Source organism: Eurypyga helias, unplaced genomic scaffold (genome assembly GCF_000690775.1).
Source record: "Eurypyga helias isolate BGI_N326 unplaced genomic scaffold, ASM69077v1 scaffold617, whole genome shotgun sequence".
Lineage (NCBI taxonomy): Eukaryota > Metazoa > Chordata > Aves > Eurypygiformes > Eurypygidae > Eurypyga > Eurypyga helias.
In genome coordinates, this window is record NW_010260848.1 from 39287 (window position 1) to 58240 (window position 18954).

Below are 18954 nucleotides of genomic sequence, written 5' to 3' on the forward strand. Positions count from 1 at the left end.
ACTACTAGTAGCTGCAGTACAAAGGCAGAAAGATGAATTAACCTTAGAAAAATACCCAAAAAGCCCAAATCCCAACCTACAAAAATAAACCCCCATTGCTAGAAAAATTAAATCATTTTTTGGCTGACGGGTAGAGACTCAACATCATCATTATAACAAACTGACAATTAGCCTGAGTCCTTTGTCCCAGCAAGAGCTCACCGGGTAGCGATTAACTGACAGACTACAGAGCGCTGGCTATATTAGCTAACACTCACTGAATATAAGGAACAGAGTGACAACGCGGCCATAAGCTAACCTATAAACCTAGCGATGTGATTTAAAGCCTGTGCTAAAAGGAAGGTTAAAGAACTACCTTTAAAGCTTCACTCACCAAAACCGCCTCCCACCACAAAAAGCAGTTAAGACGCTGGGAGTTCTGGCAAAAGGAAGCGGAGAACACACACATCCACGGACATCAGAAACCCTCACCACAGAACGGGAGTTTTTCAGCTAACTAGGGAAAAAAAGGTCCAATTTCTGCGTGAATATAAAAGATAGCCAGAAGAATCTCACGCCCCGGGTGTAATCTCTGTACGGCACAAAAGACTTATTCCAGTTAACTTCTAAGCCTCTAAGGGGGGAAGAGGGGATCACTGTACGAGACGCTCGTGGTTTCTTCGGTTGTCTAACGGGCAACACAGCACAGAAGAACACGTGTGGGTGTGCAGTACCAAGCAGACCTGCTCAGCAAACCCTACCGTGTGCACAGAAAGTCTCAGCGTGGCATCAGCAAGATCGCTCGTTTGCTAAAAGGCAGGCATCGGGTTTAGCACATGGTTAAATCCGTGGAAGAAAGGGGATCGACTTGTTTTGTGACTCACGGAAGGCCAGGGAGTTGATTCAACAGAATAAGAAAATGAGGACTATGCAATCATCTAATTTAAAACAGCCAGCTAAGAAAAAAGATAAAATTGAGATTATTAAAATCCATGGATTTATAGGCCTTTTTAAACCCTTAATGTGTTTCATGTCAGGAAGTCAGATTTCTAATTTAGTTTTTTTCCCCCACTTTCTTGTTTATTGCCTTTTTGGTATGTTTAACTTCACCCAGTGGACCAGACTGTTAATTCCAAACATGACTGTGACAGGTATCTGGAAGAAACCGTTGTTCACTTGTTTGCTCCCAACACCCAAAAAGTCTAAACAATTCAATTTCTATAGTTCTCTCCGGCATTAACAAGTCACTGAAGCTCCGGAAGTCTCAGTGTCTTCCCATTAGCTCCAGATAATATTGTTTTAAATAGCAAACTTTTTGTACCTTAGAAGTTCATTCTCGCTGTCTGTATCTGGCCATAAGGAGCTTGGCAGGAAAAGCGAAGTGCTGCACATCATGATCATATAACATGCGAGATTTGATCTTACAGTGAACTGGAAAATCCTACGGACAGACAAGCTGGGGCCATGTACAAATAGCTGCTTGGATTCACATTTGGAAAGCAAATTCTGAGCACTATTTAACACTACCATTGCAAAAGGACTGTTTCAGATGCATAGCTGAGGAGACAATATGTAACTAAACAGTTTTGTTTGGAAAAATATTAATCATCGTTTAATTAACACACTGTGCAGACCAGTTTTCCCTTATCTTCCCCAAAATACACGTTAAACTTCTAATTATTTTTGGTAGTCTTAAAATGCAGTGAAAGGAATGCAGAAGAAGCAGATACAAAGCTATCACATATGGTGCCAAACATCCTATGTCAGTGTATCAAGTGTAAAAGTTCACTGAACCAAAACCTAAACCAAGGGATCTTGCCTTTTTATTTATCACTTCAAAACAGCTTTCATGAAGCTCTGTTGAAGAGCGTTTCATATACTTGGGAGATACTAAGGACAGTGTGTTTCTTTCTTCGCGATTTCAAAGTCTTGGCTTTAGCATAGGCATTTTTTAAAATATCTGCTTTTAAAGCAGCACAGTAATGCTGAACAGGACATTCTTACACCACAAAGATGAGAGAGGTCCTGCTCTTTCTTCCCTTCCATATTGAAAGACAGGACAGTAACTCTATTGTGACAGATTTAAAAGAATAACATAACATGCATTCATGTTTCAGGAACAGATGCTCCTCTTGTTTGTAGAGTAAATCACAGATTAAATGTTTTTAACGTTACCAAATACAGAATATGCTGAAGAACAGCGTTATTGCAACATTCCTTACATCTTGAAGCCCTCTGTATCCTGAAAGCAATATCTAGTATTAACCAAAATAATGCTTTCTTCTCCTGGAGAAGTGTGCAAGTATAATCACAGTGCCTGTAAACAACTTAGGGTTGAGGAGTAAGTATTCAACATTTGAGCTCTGCTGAGCTAAATTGAAGCAGCTGCATAAGTTAATGGGGTTTTTTCTATATATAAGGTGCATAAAAAACCAAATTCTGTTTTTACCAATATTCTAACGTGACATTTTGAAGAGCAAGTTCTTGTAAGGTTTTTCAAAATAAAATTCAACACCTTCAAAGGAAACACAAAAGGGCCTGATCGCAGCAAAACTAATTTATTTTTTAAAAATTAGTAATTATATTTGGACATTATCTATTCTCTGCTTTCTGATGTTTTTCACATATTTCTTGGTAAAACAGTACTTAAGAATGTAAAATTTTGAAACTGTTATTTAGTGCAAGCTCAAGTCTTAGCTCTTTATGAACCAAGTGTCATCTTTTATACACTTTCCAAGAGGTTTATCAGCAAATAAGAAATCACAAGCAAGCAACAGCCACACTTCGACTGTTTCCTATAAATCCAAGAGTGTAACACTCTTAAATCAGAATCAAGCATTGAAGAAGGACCTACCTACGTAAGTACAGAACAAATACAACATCCTTAGCCAGTAATTTTACAATCCAAGAATAAGGCAGGAGACAATAAGTCAGAGAAGCAGGAAGGTGACAACAGGCATGGAGACGTAGGGATCACCGACTATCACTAAGCTTCATGTCAACACAACGGTGCCAAGGAGTAGGGAAAGATGGGCTTAAAATGACGAGTTTTGAAAATCATATTTGTAATAGCTTTCTGCACGTAAGGCCAGAGAGAAGACCTTGCAGTAAAAAAGACAGGAGGTAACTGGAACCTGGACAAGAGAGGTATTTGCATCTCAGACGTTATCTGTTAGGAACATAAAAGGTTGCTTTTAAGCACTGATCATTGGAAAATCTGCTCACCATTCTTACCAAAACTTAGCTGTTCATAGCTACTGCAACGTGATTTCTTCATCTAATGGTAAAACTCTTCAGTTAAAAAGTTCAGACAAATATATTTGAGAACATCAGAGTATTTTCTAACAGATTTGTGGTGAGCATGAAAGTGCATATGGCTGCCAGGTTACAGCTCAGTCAACTGAAAACCAACCCTGAGCAGGATTACAGGCACATACCAGTAGGAGAGAATGCATAAAAGTCAGAAAACAACATAGGTACTTAATAGCGTAGGTTTAAAACTTGTGTAATTTAAAACTCGTGTGGATCTAATGTTCTTCACAGTCTTATTTTTTGCAGCGGTAGACAAAATCCAAAAGAATTCAGTGATTTCAGTATGAAAATTGTCCTGAACAGAGGCTATACAAGAGGCCTTACTCCCCACGTAATCCACTAGTACCAGGATCTTCAGAGATATGAAGGCCTAAAAAATTGATTTGCAAATGAAGTTCTGTGCAAGAAGGATACTAAAAATCAGCTGTAGCATTTTAGGTTGGTGAAATCCAATTCAGAGTCTAAAGACCTCTATAAATGTGCAAGAATTCTGGAAAGTACAGAAAAATAGTCTCCCCAAAATAAGAGTCTAAACTTATCCTTCCATTACCACCCTGGAAGTGTAAGTAGGACAATATCTGAAAACTGCAGAGGAAAATTGAGTAGTGCCATCACTTCATGTCACACAAACTCCCACGCAACTATTAAAACAAATAAAAATTAGCACGTTTAGTATCTAAAACTGTACCAGTGAAATGAATGAAACCTCTTCCTGTGCCATCTTTGCTTTGCGTAACACACTGAACTGTGCAAAGCTGGAGGGTGCCCCTGACATTTAAGTCACACAATTCTGCACAGCTTCAATACACCTGAGAAAAGTCTCAACTCCATTCCAATCACAGCAGAACAGACGGACAAAAGTCACTGCGTTATAAACCCCTTAACACACATAACAACTAAATCCCCACAAGCACAAATGGACAAGCAAGGGGTTTCGTAACAGTTTCTGAAGATTTACAACAGTTAATTACAAAAATAACATGTACGTAGGTGCAAGGCCAAAATGATGATGTTTTAAAAATGTTCTTCATTAATCAGTTGCTTAGCATTTTAAAGCATAATTAAAAAGCTCACGATAAAAAAAGCACAACTGTGTTGAAACTGAGCATCTGCTGTACTCCACAACTACAGTAAAACACACATTCATGTCAAAACTAACTGGAATTTTAAAGAGCAAAAACACATCTATCAACTGTTGACGTTTACTTTAAACACTTCTCAGTGATAAATGTTTGTTTCTTACTCCAGCGGAGTACTTCCAATTTCTAAAAGCCTGAAAGAAACCATCTACATGAAAACAAAGGTGTGCCTCCTGATGTAAACCGCTTAGCTGCGTCTCTCCCACAATGCAAGAGCTACCTACGTAGTTCTGATGCTTTAAAAGACAGAGAAAGAGAGGGTAACCAGACTCGAGATTCATTTTGTTACTGCACTGTGGGTAAGGTCGGGTTCACAACTGCCAGAGGAGCTCTCCAAAAGCTCTTCCAAATCAGAACTTCTTAGCTAATGTTATAACTAAGGTAATTATACAACAAAGACCTCTGACTTGAAACAACAACTCTTCGTTAAAGACAATTCCTTTTTAAACATCATTAATGTATTGTATTAAAAATACAAGGAGGGGATTTTTTCCTAAATCAGAATAAGAAGAATGGAGATGGGTGACGATTAAGTCAATTAGACCTTACAGACCGCATTTAGAATTAGCATTTCAGCATTGCTTGAGCAGTGTAAATGACCAGAATAGCGCAGCTCAGACACAGCTTTATTTGGTAGGCTGTATGTTTGCTGTTTCAAGACCTTTCTGCTTTTTCACTTCCACTCAAATGTGAGTTCAGTAGTGGGTCACACCTGGGCTTCTTCATGCAGTACCTTCTTCCGGTACCGTAAAAAAAAAGTGTCTATAGTTTGACTTAGGATTTAAATAAAGGGTCCAGTCCAGATCCCAGGAACCCAAAGATTCAAAGGTAATCAGTTTTAAGTGGATGTCCCTCCCTCATTTAAACTCTGAGAGGATCAGTGGCACTTAATTCTTGCAAACAGTGTTTCTGGAAGAAGATATCTTCTTAAAAGAGAAGTTCGGTAAAACAGAGTTTTGAGCTTTGTTCTTAGTATTACATTATCCTCCCATTTGTAGAGAAGTAACTTGGTATCTAAAGAACGTGGTTATACACTTACACTCCCGTTTACACACCCATACCAACTGCTCTTCTCTAATTCCCCCAGAAGATCCACTTGGGCTGCAACAAGCTGAAAAGACACACTCTAACACAGGCATTCGAAACCACAACAGATTAATCGCTTTTGACAGCGATTAGTATCCATGGGGTAAAATTACAAGTGAAATGAAAACACACTATTTCTTAGTCGGCTGAATAAGGATACACTCGATATTTTCTATGCCAAAAATGAGACATTAATAAAATGAGTAAGTCACTTACTAGTACACTTTCTATCCAATTTTAATTTGATTTTACACTGGTAATTCAATACTGAACAATCTATGCTTGGTGGGTTTCATCTTCAGTTGTGCAAGATTACTCCATGAACACCACTTCTAGAACCACAGTCCAGTGAACACATCAGGTGTTGTTATTTCTACTACCATCCTCTCATGTAAGGACATTAATTATTCCAAGGTGAAATCTGGGAAAAAAAAAATCACAAAATCTTGCAAAATAAAAATCAGTATCTCTGGATGCTCTCATAAACAAGCATCTTAAAACTGACACTTTGCAGCCCATTAACTGCATCTGTGAAATGGTCACCATTTTCACAGAGTCAGAGTGAGAGGGGTTGGAAGGGACCTCTAGAGATCATCTAGTCCAACCCCCTGCCAGAGCAGGATCCCCTAGAGTAGATCACACAGGAACAAGTCCAGGGGCTTTGGAAAGTCTCCAGGGAAGGAGACTCCACCACGTCTCTGGGCAGCCTGTTCCAGGGCTCTGTCACCCTCATGGTGAAGAAGGGTTTCCTAATACTGAAGTATTTCCAGTTTTCTGAAAAGCAAATGAAAGAACCAAGTAACTTGCTCAGAGAAAAGTGAGAACATGCCCTACTGCACACACAAAAGGAGTAACATATAGCTGCAGATAGAATGAAGTCAGATTGTTCAGTCAGCAAAAACCCACCAGTCCTTACTCTAGACCATTACTGCAACTGGGAACTGGACTCCATGCTTCTGTATAATGATTTTTCAGGAATAGAAAGGCAATAACACTAACATTTTTTAAACCACCATATGTGATTGAATGCTCTTTGAAAACAGCCAGCAGAGAGCAAACAATGCCTTATATAAATCTTTTAACTAAACTCTGAAAATACCCACAGATCAATGCCATATCCAAAATCAGCTAAAGCTCAAGTGTAAACTGGGTGCAGTTCTGCTTTCTGGACACAAGACAATGGATAGGAGGCACACTGAAAACCTGTTGTTTAGTCTCAGGCCATGAGGGCCGTTCTCAGCCCCCCTTACAATCGACATTCCCTTGAGCAACGCAAGTGACTCCGAATTCTTTCACCAACAACGAAAGCAGGCTGATGGGTGCTGTAACTTTTGCCTCTCACTGCTGAAGAAAACAAGTCTGCACAACAGACCTATTATTCTTCATCACTTCCTTTATTAATCATTTAATTTCTGTGACATACTGCAGGCTGGTTCGCTTAGCATTCCTTCTGCGCAAGCGGCCCTCTCAGCTCCGCGAGGGCAAGAGGAAGGTGTGGGGGATTACTAATCTGATTCTCAAAGCGTTCATCAATCTCGGAGAGATTTTTAATGGATGAGCGTTCTAAAGGTCTGAAGAAAATCAGATCTGAAGACATTAATGGATTAGCTCTTTCTTCAAAATTTACATATATACAACAACGTGTGGATCTGTGCCAAACCACCAAGTCAAAAAGGGCGTTAGAGAACAAATACCCTCCTAAAGCTAGAAACCTTGTGCCTGGCACAGCTGACACTGAGCTGTACGAAATATTAACAGACTTCACAGAGGCTACGTTTTACATGTATTTTCACATCCAAATATCAGTACTATCTGCAACACGATCCATTTTGAGACGAACTCCTCAGACAGTCTCAGTCTCCTTTAATTCCACACTGACCCAAAATAAAACACCCTTTGGAAGCAACATACACCCTTTGTCTTGACATACAAACATAACAGAACTGAAATGCTCTTTGTAATATGCATATGTTGTAGGAGTATCCATAATAAACTGAAGAACCACAGGTCTTGGAACAACATTTTCAGAAACAATCTTTGGTGCGTGAGACTTTCAGCAGACTGACTTCTCAAGGTTTCTAAGTATTCAAGTTTTAAAGCATCTTGTTGAATTGTTAGCCAGTTCTAACATCTCTGAAAGCAGTCTTAAATACTTAGTTTCAGGCCATTTTAATTAATCCTTACCACTAATTGTATCCTAACCTGTTCACATACTTTTACCAATGGCTGGAGATCATGCAGAAGAAACTGAATCACTCCTAAATTAAAGCCCTTCTGTTTCAACTTTAGAGACCAAAATAGCAACACAGTTATCTCTTAAGAACAAAGGTCACCTCCTAAATGCATTCTGTTGCAATAATTCCCTGAAACAGCTTACTCTTCTCTGGTACATGAATGTAAATATGAACTTCCACATCCAGAACACGACTTAAGTAAATATTCAATAAATATGCTTGAGAAAGTAATTCGGAAAATTATTAAATTGAAGTCTAGGATTCAAATTACATCTCTATTTAAAAAAAAAAACAAACCCTCACACTGATACTTTCAAAGTAATCATAAAACATAATTTATCGTGCTGTTTTCACCTAAAACTCAGCATCCCATATATCATCTTGTTTGCGATTAAAATATAGCAGGTAACATGGATTTCACTTATTTCCAACCACATAAAGTACAATATAAGGCTAGTCTAAAATTCTTAATTTCACTACATTTGATTTTTGTGTCCAAGACTTTCAGAATTCTCAGAAAAATCTGGCACTATACACTATCCTGTTAACACTGTTTCTAATATTAATTTACTAAAATTGTTTATAGTTGCAAAAATAACTATTTTACGTTCATAAGAATTACACAAGTGCACTGTCATAGAAACATCTGAGTCATAATAAGTTACAGGAAGAGGTGGACTAGTAGGTTTTATTTCCCAGAGAAGGCATTTGTTTTCCTGAAACAACATTTCAACTTGGTGATAGGAAATCCTGCAAGTTGGATATATTAAAGGGTTTAAAATATAAAGCTACACTGCTGTAGTGGGGCACACTTTTTATATTTTACAAGTAATTTTAATTAGCTGCTCTGCCTGCAAAACTAGAAAAATGAAAAAAAACATCCCCAAAACACCGGAACGATTCATTGGGATGCATTCGCTCCCACATGGTGCTTGCTGTGCTGCCTAACAATTCAAGGTTGGACCCCTGACATGATCTCTGAAGCTTCCAGTTGAATCTTAGTTCATTCCACCACCACACCGACTTTGCTCAAGCAGCCTTATTGTTAGATTAGCATACCTTCAGAGTTCAGCGTAATAAGCGTGACATTGTTCCCAATACTTTGGCTTCCTAATTGTCCGCTGTTGGAAACTGAGTCACTGGCCTCAGAGCCACTCTCTCCGTCTTCATTGTGACTGTCATCATGCCCTGGAACTTTCACCACTATGGTGTTCTGCCTACGTCCAGGAACAGCACTACGGAAAAGAAAAGTACATAACTTTGGGAAAACGCAATCCTTCATCAGGAATAGCACCATTATAAGGGAACCAAACACACTAATTGGCAAAATTAAATGCATTCTAAAAGCATACTCTTTTAAACAAGCCTACTCTATCCAGCATAATAAAACTGAAGCAGAAGTAGTAAGTTTTAGATGCACAATTTCTAAATCTGCATCAATGGAAAAGCCTATCTATGTCAAAATAATATTTAAATAATTTATTTAAACATTTTTTAAGAACACTTTCCACCCAGAATCTCCAGTTCCACTTCATTTCAAATTTACTTTAGACAGTACAATTCTAACAAGCCTTCCTGGCCCACTGCATATTCCTTCTTCAGTTGGTTCAATACACAATCCTGGCATATTCCCAAGTGATCGTGCATCCATGTATAAAAACTGTACCTATGGGCACTCACTCTTTCAACTGTCAGCTGCCAACTAACACTGACCTCATGCCAGATCATCCAAGATATTCCCTCCCCATCAGGAGCGATGCATTGCTCTGTACCTCTAGTGCCAATATGAGGCTTCCCTGGGCAGAACTGTCAGCCTGATAAAATATCCAAGTACCAGCTCAATGCTTGTCCCCCCACTATTACCTATAACGTTCCTTATTTTGCACTTCAAATTGCTGCAGAGGCTGATATTGATCTGTCAAAGGAGGGAACGAAGGGGGAAGATTCCCGTAAGTGCTACTAACTTGCTAAGGATATTCTCCAGAGAATCCGCTGCTCTGCTCAATGGCTCTTCCTGCCCAACCATCTTGGCTACAATTGAATTCTGCCGGTCGTTGTTCAGTATTACTGTAGTCTGAGGGACAACACTACAAGACAAAAATCAGAGAGGAAAATGGAATGTAAAGGAGCATACCTTATAAATAATACATTAACACAGGCCTATGGTTTAAACAGCCTACTTAAAAACAGAGACTGCCTTCCTCTTTCTGCCAGCGTCGCGGTTATGTATCAAATGCTAAAGCTGGTAATCCATCGAATTTGACACCTCTACCATTTCAAGTACTCAAATGTTTTTCAGAGGACGGATGGCTTCATTGGAATTATAGAAAAATCCATGACCCCTGGCAAAGCGATAAAGAATTCATCAACTCGAGATTCACGGAAGTCTGTAAATCACAGCTCCAAAGAGCCACCGAATTCTTGGTTTTGAGAAGCCCAAGAGTGAGTATTTTCAGAGATACTACAGCCAACTTACATGGTAATACACCATTTTTAGTAGAATAATTCCTAGGAAACAAAATGTAAATGTGTTTATTGCAAAATAGGATGATGAGCTTAGTTAAAAAGCACATATTGTCTTCCGGGGCTGGGGACCTGTGGAGGGCAGGGAGACAAGACTGGTACCAGGGTCATCAGAGCAGACCAGGAACAGGCTGTAACTTTAAATAAATGACAAGACTAAACTATTTCTTGTCTGCATTTCACATACAAAACCCAAAAATCTAAAACAAACAGAAAAGCATTTAGTGCACAAGAAACCAGGAAGCCTTCTGTATCACTTATGATGACAAGGTAGAAGGAAATAACTAGAGAAGTGTTGCACGGAAAAATGCACCAGGTCTACACCGTAATACAAAGGTAAATACAAATTAAATAATTGTCTCCAACATGCAGCTTATCATTTAATTTGGTTTCAGAGATTAGGAACATTATTCCCATGCCATTAGTCACTATTCTAAGGCATGGGTTTGATATTTAAGACTCTTTCCACTGTGCTCATGGGAAATTTGAGAACTAATGGTCATTTATTTTTCCTAACTGTATTCCTTGGCTAATTGTTAAAACACGAATTAAACAAATTTGATGACAGCAACCCTCTGTCTGTTTCGGCTGTAACAGAGCGCCTGCCTGCTTGAATATTCATCTGTCTACAGAAGACTAAGCGCTAAGAAAGCCATCATTAAGGCCTGAAGATAAGAAACTGTCCTAAGAGCTAACAATCAATGGATCCCAACTTTGGCACAGATAAAATGGTTGACCACAGGTTTTTTGGAGACAGAAAGCCACAGGACCTAATGCCCTGCCTCCCTCTTACTGCATCTGTTGCTAGCAACAAATGGGATTCCTCATGGGCTGCCAACGATCCCTTGGACTGCAAACTTTGGGAAGCTCTGGAAGACGTCTGTCTAACCAGAGACAAGTACAGACTGTGCTACAGCTTCTCTCGTGTGTGAAGCTCGAACTGTAGTCAGCAATAAACGGCGGCGTTCTGCTGCGTACTTTTTTTAGTTGCTATCCAGAGGACAGGGGTTTATGATGCTTTCATAATCACCTTTTCAAAATTTTCTCCGTTATCAAGGGGGAAAAACGCGTATTTTTTTATTTTTAAAAAATGGCAACTTTGGCCTAGTTTCCTAGTGCCAGCACTGAACAATTTTTAAAAACACTCCACGCAAACACTTGATAAAATACCAGTATGTGGCAATGCCGGCAGTCCTCCCATCTAGCAGCAATACGCATTCCCGTTACATTCCCCAAATTGTCCAAAGAGCTACATTTGAAGTTTTAACAGGCCAGTTTAAAATGTTCAAGAATTTTACACTTCCTTTTAGACACTGTTCTTTATCACCATCTTTCTTGCAATCACTTCTGAAGGCCTGTTTAAAATGTCACTTACCAAAGCTTATTTTTAATGAACACTCTGAATAATTAATTTCAGCTGTAGAGATAAATGCAATAAAATTACATTTATAAAGTCCTTGGGATTTTGCTCATATTAAGTTTATATTTGAAAAAAGAGCCTTAGCACTAAAAATTGGCATAGAATAAGGAAGAATTGGGGGGGGGGAGGGGGGGGGCTTGTGTTGTCGTAGTGTGTGCCCTTTTATTTTTTTAAAGGAGTATTCATTTTTAAGGAAGACAATCTAGAGTGAGCTGGATGGTATATGGCTAATTTAAGAAAATTTAGAATAAGCGACTATTTTGTACAATCCAGCAGCACAGATTTATCCCATCTTCAGTAGAGCAATCTACATTCAAGCTTGCTTACTTCAACGCATATACATTTATCCCTAAACAAACACCCATGAAAACACTGGCTCCTCTCTAGGAATTAACTTTTCCCAGTTAGTAGAGTGGATTATTGGCAGGAAAAATTCACAGTTGTTTTGGGAGGAGCCACTAACTAAACATACCATTTTACTGACTCGTATTTTCCTGGCTATACAGCACAAAGGCAAAACCAGACACCACATACACAGGGAAAACCTGTGTAACACGCAACAACCACCATCCAATTGTCCATCAGTTGTTTCACATTTGAAAATGAACTGTTACCAAGTTGTAGGGATTCAAAGAACCTGTAAAACAGTTTGGGAGGGAACAGTCACACTAAGCACAGTGCTACAGAACAGCTAAAATAAGCATTTGGAAATGTTCAACACAGCACAACAAATCCACATCCCGTAATTAACCTTCCTCCATGAGTAACCCACCTGAGTAGGAACTCTACAGCTAGTTTGAAAATAACTGAATGAAGTTCCTTGTCTGTTACCAGGAATCACGAGTGTTGGATAAAAGACTATTTCATCTTCGGCACCAACTAACACAGAGACGCCAGTAAAACTCACTGGGTTCTTTTTCAGTCTTAAAGGAAAAGGAATTTCTTATGTTTAATGCTTAACTCCTGAAGAACAACACTTTCAAAAGCTGTCTGCATGAGGAGGGTGAGGTAACCCTTCAAAAGGTCATAAATGTTAACCGAGAAACTACAGTTCTGGTCCATATTCTACGTGGAACAAGAATAGCTACAGAATCTGCTGAGAAACTCTGAAAACGAGGCACCACGAGGCAGGAATTTTTCAGAGTTGATGCTGTGAAAGTTGAACAGTTACTTAACCGGAAGACAAAGAAAATCACAATTGGGACCAATACAAAAAGGCGCCATTATGCTTGAAAAAAGGAGAATTTCACAAGATTGCCTTAGACCCCAATTTGTACACAGGAGAAAGATATCCATAGGATTCCCCATGCATCTGGGAACATGCTTCCCATTAGCTTTCCTGCGAGATGTTCTATTCTCTGTTTTCAGATTTAATTATTGTATAGAGACAACAATAAGAAATCTGCTGAATCTACATGAAATTAAACAAGGAATTCTGTGCAATGGCAAAATATTGGGCCAACCTGACAAAATCCAGAGGAACCCATGAAAACGTATTACAGCCTAGTGCATCCTTACTCTGGATTATTCCTATTTCTTTTTTCAAGTCTGTACATCGCCACTGAAGATGAAACAACCTTAATCATTATTTATGTACTAAAATACAGAAAACAAACAAAAAAAAAATCACAAAGGAGGAGGAGGAAAGCTGCTGATATTCACTCAGACCCCAAATGAAGCAATTCTTTCTATGAGTAATGCCAGTACTACACTCACGGAGAAGATGGAAAGAAAATATTAAGAGGGGTCAGGGGGAGTGCTTCAGAAACCCCGTGCTGCTGCAGAGGCTTCAGTACTTTCCATTTGTGTTCACATATTCCTTTCCCCATAAGCATTAAAACTTGGAGAGACTGGTTCTGCAATTTGCCTGTTCTTGGACACAGCTTAGTAAAAAATTTAAAATGCAGGCAACCTACAGACATTGTATTTTGGGAAATTTTTTTCAAATGCATTTTCCGAAATAATCTGTTAAATCAGTTAATTAAAGGTGAAAGTGCTTCTAAAAAATAAACATACCAGATAACGATTTTCACACATGCATATTTAGCCTCTGCTTTTTTATTATTATATAAAAGGACATTCTATATTTTGCATAAGAAAATTGCTGCCAAAGGTAATTTTCTGTATGGAAAACGTGTGAGTCATAGATATGATCATTAGACTTAAGTGTTGGTTTTTCACTGCCAATAACCCATCAGTCACACAGAATGCAGCCAGTGACATAAAAGAACCTTTGGCAATACCAGGACCATCATCTCGTCCTCTTCCCAGATGAGGTTTTCCTTTAGAGAGAAAAATAAAGCACAAGGAACTGACATTTCTATCTTCCATAAGGTACAAGATCAAAAGCGTTTCTCCAAATGGATGAAAATTACTTGTGGGAAAACTTTGGAGTGAAATTTTCAGGCACAAAGTTATTCTTCTTGTTTTCCTAGACACACTAATATAGACCAGATAACTGAATGTTTACAGCAGTGCTCAATCAGTTAAAGAAAAGGAAGAAGAGAGTCCTCTGTTACCATTCATGAGCCTCTGTGACCATGTGCACATAGGTAAATCAGAGCTCGGAGACTTTCAGCTAGCCACAGCGTCAGGAAATGCTGCCGCCTGTCCGCGTAACGCTTTGCCGTCCCTACAACGTCTGGAAGGCAGGGCTTCTCACCCTGTCCTTCTCACCTTCCTCGAGCGCACGTATTAGAAGGAGACGCAGGAGAAGAGATGAGGAAGGCAGGAGTTGGAGTTACTCCCGGCACGCTGCTTGTACTAAAGCTCTCCAGCCAGACACAGCCTTAAGGAAAGCAAGTCTGGGAAAGAGACCTGGAACACTAGTATTTTCCCGTTTACTGCTGGGGACGAACACAAAGACTGAAAACGTGTCGCTCACATGTGTGGGGGCTCTGGAAGAATGAAGAAAAACTACATTTTTTTCAAATTACATAGAAAAACACCATTTTAGAAGTGTGGTGGTTTCCTTCTGTTTTTATCTTTCCCCAACACTTGTGTTCACCTTTAAGAACAGCCACTCTTTGGATCTTTTCATCGCTGTTAAGGAAGATAATGTTAAAATGCTCCTTCCTCTTGATGACCACCTGCTTCCTCGGCCTTCTGCACACACAGTTAAGATTCCCTTATCCAAGCAGGAATAAGAACACTGACTTATGAATTTACACTATGGTGTACGTGAACGAAACCACAAACCAGCAAAGCATACACAAAATTCCTCGGGGTTTGTGCCAAAAAAATGAACGCAGCCCCTCATCTGCCCAGAGAGAGACAACTTGCCCACAACCAGACCATTCACCAAGATGAAGACCAGTGGGACACCTGCTGTAGGGAAGAGCTGTATGGGCAACTGAAGAGTTAAAGTTTTAATGTCCCTAAACCCTGCATTCGCCTAGTCACAGCCAATTGCCAGAAAAGCAGCAGTGTTATCCATCATTTTCAGTAAGAGTTCAGTCATCAAAAATTATCTTTGGATTCTCTGCATCTGGAACATCACATCAGAGCAGACATTGTAAATAAAGCGCTAATGATTAGGTCCTGTAAACAGACAAGCCAAAGTACACCAGCCATCTCTGGAGAGAGGTTCATGGATCTGAACACTGAGAAAGCTGTAATCAATTTATAGGAAAGATAAAGCGAACGCAGTATTTATTAAAACATACTGTTAACAGTTTAAGAAAATACCATATTTTCAGCTCAAGCAAGTAAGAGCCAGACATCTTCCAAGTTGCAAAACACATCTATAGAGGTTACTGTACTCAGCCTTACCTACAGAGAGAGCCTCTGAATTGGCTGAGTCAAACACATTAATTACTAGCTTTAAGACCAATTTCATCAAGCAGTTTTAAAAGCTGTTAAGATCTGTTGTGGATTATTCTGCTTTGAGAGAAGTTAAACACTCCTGCACAATCGAGTGTAATCATCCATAAATGACAACACCCATTTCCAACCAGTTCACCAAATAACCAACAGCCAGATAACACAACAACTGACCCAAAGAACCTACCACTTAAAACAGTCAATCTTGTTATTTCAGGCATTTTACACCACCTGTATGGGTACACCAGCAACTTCACACCCTGGATTTTATGAAATACCCAAAATAGAACAGTTTATCTTAGTTCAAACACTACTGAAACTCCATAAAAAAAACAAACACTCAGTGATGTCTCCAAAGAACCTTTTGGCCTAAGCAGATACACAAGAGCAGCAAAACCCAGCACATCCAGGCCACGTGCAAGCGACGTAACTGGGACAGAAAAATACTGTAACAGAAATGGCATGAATTATTACCTGCCCACTTTTGATTTTGGACAGAAGGACAGGTCATGGCTTTTAATTAACAGGTTAATACAAGCCTCTAAAAGATAAATGTACTCAAAAATACAACAAACTTTTTTTTTTCCCAGACGGTATAGAAAGAAATTTACAGGTGTTACCCTTGTTTAAGCCTTCCCTCCCTAAGTAGCGAGGTAGCAGTACTGCAGCCTACTGGAGAATGTTAAACAGGACCTGAGAAAGGCTGATCCACAAGGGAAGGACAGTCATTTTCCATAACAAAATACATAGGCGTGACTGATACTGAACACAGTTACTATGAATGAAATTATCTACTGCAGCCTTAGTATTAAACCAGAAATTGCTGTATGTTTAAAAAAACCCTGTATGAAACAAAAGCAAAGACTTTGAATCCTTTATTATACTATTGGCTACTTCCAGATTTATTTCCCAAATTTTCCTACAAATTCTATATCTAATATCTGCCTGAGTCTGACTTACATGGCACTAGAAGTTTGGGGGTGAAGAAAGCAGCGTTATAAGCTGGCTTTCCAGACACTGGTTACAGGATGTGAAGCCTCGATGGTCACCAGATAACAAACTGCAAAGACACACACCATTAAGTTCCTGCAAACAGAGCTCACACACAGCTCTTAACAGTCGCTCCGTAAACAGTTTCCATCGTGTATGTCTCCTTCTTGCTTTTCACAGTTACCCAGCCAGTTAAGCACACGTGCCACCACACACACATTTTTACAGAAAGGCCAAGGATGCTGCTAGTGAAACTTTAATTTCCATATACCCTGAGGGGACGTTAAAGAAACACCCCTCTTCACTTTTTACAAAGAACACAACTTTGAAAGTTATTAGGAGCAGATTTCCTGTCTCATACTCCACCCTTCCACATGGAACAAAGAGACTGAGCTAAAGATACGCAAAAATGTACAGCTCCACAAAAAGGAAAAATTCTGTTTGGAAAGACATTCAGATTCCAAATAGTGTGTTTTTTTACGTTTGGAAACGTATCAGTTAAATAGCATCTGTTGCCAAATAAAGCAGATGGAAGACTGGCTCTCTGCCATCTTACCAACCTTGCCGAGACCTTGCTAGATGTCAGGCTGTTTCATCCTTTTGAAGCTCAGAATCCATCTATAGCTCTTTCCCACCTTGCTTAAAGCAAATCTCGGACTCTCCAAGAACACTGTCGATTATTTCAAAACTCTACTGCTATGTATTATATTCCATAAGCAGAAAGACCAGTTGGTTTTGCAACTTTTAAAAATAGTATTACTGGTACTTTAATCTGGTGTAAACTGCTATGCAAATTATTTTGAAATTCACGTTAAATTTTTGTTGTTTCCAAAGGGAGATGACAACTCGCCCCCTTCACTCACAAACTGACTGGCTGCTTTCCATTCATTCGTTTTGTGGTACTCACAGAATTAAATACCCCAACTTACAGGAACAGTTTCCAGGGAGTGCTCTTCCTGCTGGATTTTCAAACTCCCAAGCATCTCCAGAGACTGTAACATTAAAAATATTTCAATTCCCAAAACTGGAATCCATATGAATATATAAGGCTTTTCTGCCCCCTTCTGTTTATTATATGCTTGATAAATTACTTCTTAGAGTATAGAGCATGTAACATATGCACCACAATCACGGCTTTGACTCTATTAAGATTTTGAGAGTTGCACTAAAATACAATCCTAATAATCATTTTCATCCGTTTTACAACATTCATGAGGTAAAAGCTGCCCACTTTCATGAAACACAGTAATCCTTTTCAATGGTTTATTTAGGCAAAAGGAAAAGCATGAGCCAAATGAAGGCATCTATCCTGAACCAAATCTCAAGTTGTGCACCCTTTACATTTATTTCTTGAATGCAAGAGCTGGCTATGCTCTCAGAGCCATGGAATTAAAGTAGATCTTTCCCCAGGATTCATCCAATATGACCTTAGGGGATTCGGCAAGGGGGTAGGTTAACCCCCATTTTAATACTCCTGTAATTGGTTTTAAATGTTCTTAGACACTACTTACACTAGAAAATGTCCCTCTAATCTATGTATAAAACTCAAAGCCTTTTTGATCCCTGTGTACGCCTCTCTCATGCTCAGACACCCGTCCAATTAAAGGATGGCGATTTCTACAATGCCTTGGCACACAGGGCAAATCCTGTGTGCACTCTCGTTCCTCAGCTTACTGTTGTGAACGGCAAAGTACTGCACCACCAGGGCCTTCAGAACTGCACTGCTGGGTTTGGTGCCATCACTTTCACATACGCAGTTTCTTCACAGAGTGAAATAAAAGGATTCACTAAGGCCTCAGATGCAGAACAAAGTTCCTGTGTGTTAGCTAAGTGGGAATAAACGAACTGTTTACCCACATGTGGTTCAGAGCAAGCACAAGCTACTTCCGATGCTTTAAACCTCCTGATTTAAAGGATTTCACTTTTGTCACGGGTGAAGAATAACAACCGGGAAACCTTAGCGTATGATTACCTGCCACAAAGTGAAATATTAAACCTTGTAACACATATACAAGACTGAAAGCTTTCTCTAAAACTTGAATTAAGTTTATTACCTAGGACTTCATTTTCTATGCATATTGCTGAAAACCTTGGCTAGTATATTTAGGAATTCAAAATTACATCTCTCTTAAAGATTATTTCTAGTGTTTTAAGCCTCAGAGGAACATTTTAAACACTACCACCACAATTAAAAAGAGCCAAGCTGCACATTTTGCATCCATTTCGCAGACATAAGTTATCAGCTGCTACTTGCAAGGCTCTCATTTGAATCACTGGACTATTATAAACAGTATTTCACCAGAAACCATTAACTTAAGAAAAATTGGACTTGGGAGAATGAATCAACCCAGTTCAAATTTTGGTCAGTTTAAAAAGTTTTATAGATTAAGTTCCTTCCCATACACGCATGAATTATTGAACTCTCCAAAACACAGATGAAATGTTGGTA

At 39.1% G+C, this 18954-nt stretch overlaps 1 protein-coding gene across 1 annotated transcript in view; it reads right to left on the reverse strand.

Annotated features, from left to right (window-relative positions):
* BANP (BTG3 associated nuclear protein) overlaps window positions 1-18954 on the reverse strand; it is a gene marked incomplete at its 3' end in the record, with an annotated part of 68856 nt that overhangs the window by 38379 nt on the left and 11523 nt on the right. Inside the window, exons 4-5 of the mRNA XM_010155152.1 lie at window positions 9715-9837; window positions 8810-8985 (exon numbers count right to left, since the gene is read on the reverse strand). Coding sequence (XP_010153454.1) covers window positions 8810-8985; window positions 9715-9837 — 299 coding nt within the window. The remainder of the gene's footprint in view (window positions 1-8809; window positions 8986-9714; window positions 9838-18954) is intronic.